Consider the following 9,355-nt stretch of genomic DNA (forward strand, 5'->3'; position numbering starts at 1 on the left):
GTTTGTCTGTCTTAGTTTAAGAATATTAAAAAAATTACTACTGAGAATAAAATGTAAACAAATTTTCAAATCATGATGAGCCAACTGGAAATCTGTCATCTGAGGTTGAGGAGTCCACACCAGGAATGTGTGACAAAAACTGGTATATTTTCATATATTATGTTAATACAACCAGTAGATGGCAGTGACAGAGCAAGAAAAAAAAGACTGCTTTGTCACAAAAAGACAGCCACATTCTTCATTCTAATAAAACGTAATTTTCTTCACAAAAAAGCAGACAAAGGCAATCCCCCTGATTTTCTGACACAGAATGAATCAAACGTCAGTTCTACCCATGCTCATTGATGACAAGCTGGAAACTGTTCTTAAAATGAAAGCAGAGAAAAAAGGTGTTTTTTTTTTGTTTTGATGCATTACGACAAGCCAAATGCTGAAACTAATGAGCAACAATCAAATTTTATTTTTGCCATCTTCCTTTGGAAGAAAAAAGAAAAAGAATGGAAATTCTCACAATATTAGATATGGCAACTGAATGGATTTTTTAGCAAGCTGTGTTTGGATTCAAGTTCTTTGCATTTGAATTGATTTTCTCTGAAATCAGTTGGACACGTTTGCCTCCTGTGCAAAGTGCTTTGAAATAAATTTGAAATCAAACAAACACAAAATGACAGATATTTAAATGACTTTGAACTGTACTACTCAATTTAACTCAAGCTATTTTAGTTTTGTAACCAGCATAAATAGTACAATTAAATACAGGTCAATTCAAATGAACTTTTTTTTTTATTTAAAAAAACAGTTCATGAAATCATTTTACATTAAAAGTCAAAAATTTAAAAATCCATAAAGACATTTACAAAAAATGTATTTAAGCATGTACAAAGTATAGGTAAAAATTGAAAATAGCACAACAGTACGACAGAGTCTCATGTTAGGTCAAATGGCTGGTTATAAAATCTGTTTAAGTTAACATTTCAACAGCAAACGGCAAAAAGCAGCGTTGGTGCACAACGAAGCTTCCCATTGAACCTCTATGAGCCACTGATCATCAGAAATGATGCTGGGATGTTGAGTGTGAAGTACATGGGGGGGGGGGGGGGGATTTATTAATAAACAAAATAAAAAATGTATTAAAATAAACAGGAAGACAGTGAAAGTACAAGCAGCAGCGTCATAACCCTGCTGAACACATATGAAGGACTTCAAAATAAAATCCTGTTATATTAAAAATGGTTTAACATCCACTAAATGCTAGGAAACAAAATATAAAATGACTTTATCTATAAACTAATTTGATGTTTGAGTTCAAAATCATGGCCACAGAAAATAACCACAGCAAATACAAAGAACCAAGTTGATCTCCATTTAACAACCCAGCAGTGATCCATGTTGATAGGTATTATAGGTATTATAAAAGCAGTGATTCCAGCAGGCAGTGTTAATACGTTTGTTACCATCTAGTTTTTGACTTCTTAAAAATGTTGTCCAACTATGTTTGATCCAGTCCCGTCTGCTGCTTATAAGTTGCAAATATGTCTTTCTATAAAAGTAAATCGATTCACTGATTGGTTGTTCACTTTTCGGCATATCCCTTCATTGGTTGCCACTGAAAATCTGCTTCAATTGATTTGCACAGGTGTTTTATGGCAGAGATTTTTACACCCGATGCCCTTCCTGACATAACCCTGTATTTTATCCAGGCTGGGGACCAGCACAGGGAAAAAAATCCTGATGTTTGTAACTTAATCAGATGTTAAGCTTTTATCACACAGGTGAAAAGGCCCCCATCAGACATCAGTGACTGTAAATATTGAAAATATAAATATTAAAAATTGTACAAACTGAAAAATGACAACACCAGTTCCTAACAACACAAATTCTTTCTAGACAATTCAGTGCTGATATAACAGCAAAATTTCACAGCTTATGTGTTCCTCACAGAAAGACTTTGAAGTTTCCTCCATTTAACTCAAAGGTCATGAGGCTGTCCGACTGCTATCAAGATAGCTTAGCAGTCCTTTGATTAAATGGAAAAAGCGAGGCAAACAAGACATCTGGTAGGAAATCTGTGCCAAGATTACCCAGCCTCATTTCACACGGAGTCATAGCAACAAATGATATAATTAAGACCAAAGTAATACTGTCCAAGCCTTTTTCCTCATGCAACCTTTTCCATAGCAGGAAAGCACGAAAAAAGGGATACTGTTGCATGCAAATGCTTTGCCTCGCTTGGTGGACAAATGAAATCCTGAAACAAAAACATTTTTGTTTGAACTTTTTTTTTAGCATCCTAATTTACTACCATTTTATAGACTTGTTAGAGCCCCAGTTGTTTACTGAAGGCCTGGATTGAAAGGATGCAAAATGGTTATTAGGGATGAAGATAGAAAAAAAGTGGAAGAACATAATGAAAAAAAAATCTACAGAAACTCTCAAAGAGCTCGTCTCAAACAAAGGCCTAAAGAATTTTATACTTTTGAAGTTCTTAACAAAGGTTTTTAACTCAACTGACTGGAGTTACCTATTTTTGGATCAGATTAGTGTAAATATTCTGATAATTTGGTTAATGTTTAGAGATTGATCGACTGCCTTCAGCCGAATTTCCATCAGCCGTTATGACTTACCTTGACTCGCTTTTATTTGGCGTGCTCTCATTCGTTTTTCTATTACATCTGAGTACCTCTTCAATGTGGTCGGGCTCATTGCAGAAAACCAGGCAAATTACAAACAACTACCTGCGTCTCCATCTGGCTCTGACAATCAGGTTCAAACCCAGGCCACCCGTCCTGCTATCAGGGAACATGAATCGGGTCCAACCCAATTCAAGCTCAGTGGGAACCAGTTGTAACAACCTACTATAAGTCAAGGCATGGTACACCACCTAGTGGAAACAGTTTTAACTCAGGTACAGCCAGACCAACTGAGTCGACACTAATGGAAATGGAAATGATGTTGGTGGGGTATATAATAATGATTCCATCACAGGGCTATGTGAAGGTAACCATTTGACTTCTTTGAAAAAAGAAACATCTGACCACATCTTCATATTTTACTTAGTCAACAGTTTCTGCTTGTGTTTTTTCACAATTATAGAAAACTGAATAGAGTGATAAGATAAAAGGCAGTAGAAGTAAACCAGAAGCTCTTATGGGAATGCACTCATTTGATCATGTTTATCTTAAAGCTCAAAGATTTTTCTTTTAGTTTTACCACAGCAATGCAGACTCGGTGGAGACTAAAAAATACAGGTCACCCTATCAAGATGACACAGGCTTCTGTGATCAGTGCCGATTCAATCTCTGATGCAACTGCAGAGATAGAGTGCACTGTGCAAAATGTTCTTGACCAGGTTGGTCTTCCTCAGGTTCTGCTCAGGTGTAACATTTATTAGTCATCACCAAAACCATACCTGAGATTATTTGTACCTAGATGCAGCTCTGAAATGATTCTAATTTTCCTGGGTTGTTGCTTTCCCACGCTCCAAAGCTTCTCAGCCTACTAAGCATTAAGCCTGTGTTTTTAGAAATATTTTGGAGCTCTGTGCTTGGGCCAAAATCCTGTACACAATATGCAAGATGGATTTGTCAGTCATCCAAAATAAATGCACCCCCAGCTCTATTGTTGTTGTACATGGTGTATCTTATCTGAATAATCTGTCAGAATCCTCTAAACTAAGGGAGAATTTATGACGTTTGGGCGTTGATGGTTTTTCTTTTTTTTGGAAGATTCTTGTGATGACAAACACTAACAGAAAAAAAATCCACCACTTTATGGGACAAAATAAGTGTGAGTGACAGTTTCAATCCGCACTTGTCCAGAGAACTTCAATCACTCAATTTCTCTGGGCAGTATGCTTCCAATCCCGGCAAACAGCTGGCCTGGCATTTAGAACACATGGGGATTAGAGGGTTGATTTAGTTAGAGGCTCAATCCAAAGTGAGAGCACAGAACCACTTATGCTTCCACATTCACCACTCTGGTTTTTTAAAGGAAATTGTACTTCATTTTGCATTGCTTTCAGAGATAATCAGCCAAATGAGACATCTTTGAGTTACCTGTCAGGACTTTGACACATTCCGAAATAGTTCATCGATGGGTGTTTAATCTATCCATCATTCAGTTTTGACAAAGATTTCAAAGTAAAAAAAGAAGAAGCAAATCTTCATCATATGAAGACATTTATACATTTAAAGGGAATGATCTGGTATGTTGTTTTTCTGTAATGCTTTTAACTACTGCGGGATTAAAATAATCTCTTGGCTCTGGATATTTTACATGCTGCCCTGTCTCTCGTGCCATCATAAGCTCTTTTGATCATCATATGCTTTCACTCAGCCACTGGAATACAAGGTATGCAGTTGCTTTTACCAAGATGGGTGTGTGTAGAAAGTGCAGGTGTGTTTTCAGTGACGTTTAATCCTAAACACAAAAGAGAAAGAGAAAGATTTCCAGCTGGCAATCGACTCTCATTGGATAGTTTTGGAGGTTGATTTGCATATAGTGGGAGTGTCCTAACCCTGCACTGGGATGAATGACTTGTTGAAGTCACACAGAAACAAGGCAGAGCACTCAGCAGAGGTCTGCGCTGTTCAAAACTCAAAATGCTAGGATTACTAGTGCTGAAGCTGCTCCTGCTATAGGTGGAAGGCATTGGAATAGGACAAAAACATGTTCAACGGCAAAGGCTCTGGTCATAGCAAAAGAGGGAGAACATGGGTAAGTCTTGAGTCCCTTTGTTTTACAGTAAACATGTATTTTTTTAGTGTCTAAAAACGCTGTAAATCCATCTTGGTGGCTGTTAACTCAGGCTTCTGTGAAGGCCCAGTTGTTTTGCACTGTTTGCAGTAATTTGTTTAACCAAACTGTAAAGCTAAAAAATGTTTTAAGTCCAGGTTTCATACACGCTTTACCATGACTCACAATTAAACCACCCCTGTCCAAAAAAACAAAAGAAATGTAGTCATTAACTACAAATAAGCCTTTATGACTAATGATTTTTAAAGTTTTTGTTGTTTTTGTCTGTCCATTTCCAAACTGAATTATTGTAATTATGTGTATTACAGGGATTCTGCATCCTTCTGCTGTTTACCACCCCCCTCAGCTGCTTTGCAAATTTCAGGCAAGCAAAGGAGCTCATCTATAAAATAAAAGAGGGATTACCCAAGGGGACTTTCATAGGGGCTATTGGACGAGATTTAAATTTGAATTTCACTGTTGAGCCCCCTTTTTCCTTCAATCTCCCGCAGAAGAAGGTCAGCGATCAGTATGTGAAACTAAACAATTCCACCGGGGAACTTTACACATCTGCCACAGAGATCGACAGGGAAACCCTCTGTCCAGATAACTCTGTGAGGTGGGGTTGTGACCTCTCCCTGGATGTGATCGTCCTGCCTCAGCAGTATTTCCAGCTCATTAAAATTAAGATCTTGATTGAGGACGTGAATGACAACAGGCCAAAGTTCCCCACTGATGAGATCTCCATGTTTATCCCAGAAAACTCTCCAGTCAATGCTCGTTACACAGTGGAGCAGTCTGCGGTCGACCCAGACTTGGGCACTTATGGAGTGCAGACCTACTGGCTGGTTAACGACTTTGGCTTGTTTACGCTGGATGTTGAGGAGAACGAAGGGGGTGAACTGACACCATTTCTCATTGTGGTAGAAGAGCTGGACAGAGAGGTTCAGGATGAGTACATCACAGATATCATCGCAGAGGATGGTGGAACGCCTCCCTTACTCGGTGCAGCTACTTTAAAGATTATTATCACAGATGTGAATGATAACTGCCCTCAATTCACTGAGTCACAAATTAATGTCACCCTCCATGGAAATTCTACTAAAGGGGTGCATTTGGCGCGTCTGCATGCTTTTGACCCCGATCTCGGTTCTAATGCCCTAATCAGCTACACTTACAGCGAGCGCGTACCAAGGACCACTAGGACCTTGTTTCATTTAGACAAAACCACTGGGCTAATCAAGCTTGCTGGGAAAATAGACTCTGGCACACATACTTTTTACAAACTCACCGTTCTGGCAAATGGACCTGGGTGTATCCCTGCAGTTGCAACTGTTACTGTCCATGTCATCAAAGTCCTTACTGGACCCCCTGCTGTAATATCTCGTTACATTGCACCAGAAAAGGACGGAGTTGTGACACTGAAGGAGTCCGAGCCTGCTTTTTCTCCCATTGCTTTTTTCACAGTAAAAAACATGGATCTAAACCAAAAGGTGGACTGCCATTTGGAAGGATTTGGACCCTTCAGGATTGTTCCTTATCAGCTGCTCAAGAACGAGTATCTACTGGAAACTACAGAGCCTCTGGACTATGAGAAAACACAGGATTACGAGCTGATTGTGGTTGCTAACAACACACATGGCGTGGTCATAAAGACCTTTCTGAAGGTGCAGATTTTGGATGAGAATGACAATGCACCAGTGTTTCAGCAGGCGCTAGTGGAAATATCGATTGAGGAAAACAATCTCCCCAACAGTTTTTTAACCCAGCTCCAAGCCACAGACCAGGACAGTGGAAGTAGAGGGCAAGTTATATATCTTCTTGGTGGGGATGCTCCAGGAGTTTTTGTTGTGGATCAAGTGACAGGCGTCCTGACAGTGGCTACGTCGCTTGATCGTGAAGAAAAGGAGAAATATCGTTTTATAGTAAGAGCAATAGATCATGGAACACCCCGAAGGGAGTCAATTGCCACGGTTGTGGTGACTGTGTTGGACCGCAATGACAACAGTCCACGTTTTATCAATAAGGACTTCACATTTTTTGTTCCTGAGAACTTTCCAGGATACGGTGAGATTGGGGTTCTTTCTGTGACAGATGCTGATGCTGCAGAAAATGGCTGGGTAGCTTTGTCCATACTTAATGGCAGTGATATTTTCATGATCGACACTGGCCGAGGGGCTCTAAGAGCAAAGACATCCCTGGACCGTGAGCAGCAAGGGACATACCAGTTGTGGATTGAGGCTGTCGACGGAGGGAAGCCTGCACTCTCCTCTGTCACTATGGTAACTGTTCTGTTGTTAGATGTGAATGACAATCCACCAGTTGTCCTCTTCCCTCAATCCAATCAGTCTTACATGCTCGTGCTGCCCAACACTGAACCAGGCACATCAATCACAGAGGTGTACGCTGTGGATAAGGACACCGGCATGAACGCAGTGATCGCCTACAGCATCATTAAAAGGAAAGGTGGTGAGCCAGGGTCATTTGCTATTGACCCTGAAACTGGAAATATAACTTTACAGAGGGAGCTCAGCATCAGAGGTCTTTACAGCCTTCTGGTTAAGGTCAGCGATCATGGCCAGCCTGAACCTCTCTATTCTACAGTCATGGTCAACTTCTTCGTAAATGAAACTGTGTGCAATGAGAGTTATGTTCAAAGTTTGCTGACCAGAGAGGCTGACATAGAAGTGGAAGAAAAGCCTTGGTATATTGGCCAGATGACAGACGGACCAGAGAGGTATGAGCTGTTCCCGTGTCGACCTGTCCTCATCGCCCTCTCAGTGACTTGTTTGGGCCTGTTTTCTTTGGTTGTCACTCTGCTGACATACATGTGCTACAAGAAGTTTAAAAAGATCAGGAAAAAAGGAAGTGAAGTGGAAATACCTTTGAAAACTAAAAATGACTCAGCAAAAACTATCAACAGAAAGCTCAGGCAGGTCTCAAACATCTGATATTCAGTTGTTCATTTATCCAAAAAATAAAATATAACACTAATGTTTACATGAATGTTTACAAAACCAGCGAAAGAACATCATTTCTACACAAAGTGTCTCTTTTTTCATTTACGATGTGAATATTATAGCAGCAAATATACCAGTGATGTGGCACTGCCGTCGAAAAAGACATACCGGCCCATTCTTTTGTTTAGATTTTATACTATTTATAAATTATGGTACTTGGTTCAGATATGATGTCATAATTATTGCAATAATGAAAAATTTCATAATGAAAGAGAAATTATACAATGCAATAAAGGCAATTTAATTATGGTAATTAAGGTCCTATGTAAATACTGTAAAAATTGTGCTATGTGCAATACAACTGCATACAGTTTTATTGCACACATTTGCATTGGCATGAATATGATAATAAAACTTCAAAAATTGGATTAAAAAATTCGTAATAGGATCTTTTTAAGATGACATATAGATGAAGATTGTGGAAATGCTTTCCATTTTGAAACTTCTAAAATGTATGTTGTTTTTTTTTTTAGTTTTCCTATTAAGCTTATAATGAAAGCATGCATTCCAATTGGGTATAGTGCATAAAATGCCTAACATACCACAATGCTCTGACAACACATTTTAAAAGGTGAGCTTGACGAGTTTATTGGAATTCAAAGTCAGAGTAAAAACAAAACTACACTGCATTTTTTCTTCTGTTTTGCGTTTCGTATTTGTTTGTCCCCTCGTGATGTAAAGAGCCGTTTGAAATTTTCACATTACCAACAAATGGGGAACATTCTAGACTGATTAAACGTCATCTCAATACAGCAAAGCGTAGTACATGTTTATCAGGATGAGGAAAAAAATGTCGACTTATTGTCACAATTCTGCTTTGAGCTACAAACATCACCGTCATATTTTTTTATCCTGCTACTGTCTCTGTGAAAACTGCAAGTGTTTGTGAATGAAAATCAGAGTAACTATTAAAGATTATTTATTTTTGTAATACACTGGATCTGATTCTATTTCCATGTTGTTTGTTTTTGTGTGCAAGGAAAAAAAGGTTTGTCATAAGAAAAGGGTTAAGGCGAAAATATTTCACCCATTAGGCTCAAATTACTCAGCAGGTTGTTTGATGTGCAGACTTGCAGGCAACAGCTCAGTTTAATTTACTGACCTGGTGTTGCCTGAGGTTTCCTCATGAGGATGGAAGCTTATGCAGTGGATTACAATAAATCCACAAACACAGAAAGCTTATCATCGTTTGCTTGAATTAAAGGGATACGTGTAAATTGCTTCTGATCAGAGCTGGATCTTGCAAGACAAATGTGCGCACCAGCCAAGATGTCAGGGACAGGAAACAGTTAAAGATCAGCACCCAGAGGTTTTTTTTTTCTTTTTTTTGTTTCTGTTGTCATCAACTGTAGTTCATAGATGACGAAGTAACACCTTGAGTAACACCTCCCTGAAAAAAAAACACTTTCCTTTGTTATTCCTGTCTTGAAGGTAAAATCAACGTCTCACAGCTTAACCTGCATGAAGTCACTGAATTTCCATTTCCACTTCAAAAAAGTTAAAAGTCACACAGGAAATTATGAACATGTTTTTTGTCACATATTCTTTATGAAGGTGCTGTTTCTGTGGTACTGACTCAACAGCCTTTTCGCACACTCTGT

General features: G+C 38.8%; 1 protein-coding gene across 1 annotated transcript; it reads left to right on the plus strand.

The window, feature by feature from the left end:
* Positions 1–4,335: 4,335 nt before the first annotated feature.
* Positions 4,336–8,689, plus strand: pcdh20 (protocadherin 20). Its single transcript, XM_004067160.5, has 2 exons — positions 4,336–4,716; positions 5,064–8,689. Exons 1-2 carry the CDS (start codon positions 4,669–4,671, stop codon positions 7,683–7,685), a joined length of 2,670 nt encoding a protein of 889 aa, XP_004067208.1. The 5' UTR covers positions 4,336–4,668; the 3' UTR covers positions 7,686–8,689.
* Positions 8,690–9,355: the final 666 nt, after the last annotated feature.

This window comes from Oryzias latipes, chromosome 3 (assembly GCF_053564925.1).
Source record: "Oryzias latipes strain Hd-rR chromosome 3, Olatipes_Hd-rR_3.1".
In the NCBI taxonomy this organism is placed as follows: Eukaryota; Metazoa; Chordata; class Actinopteri; order Beloniformes; family Adrianichthyidae; genus Oryzias; species Oryzias latipes.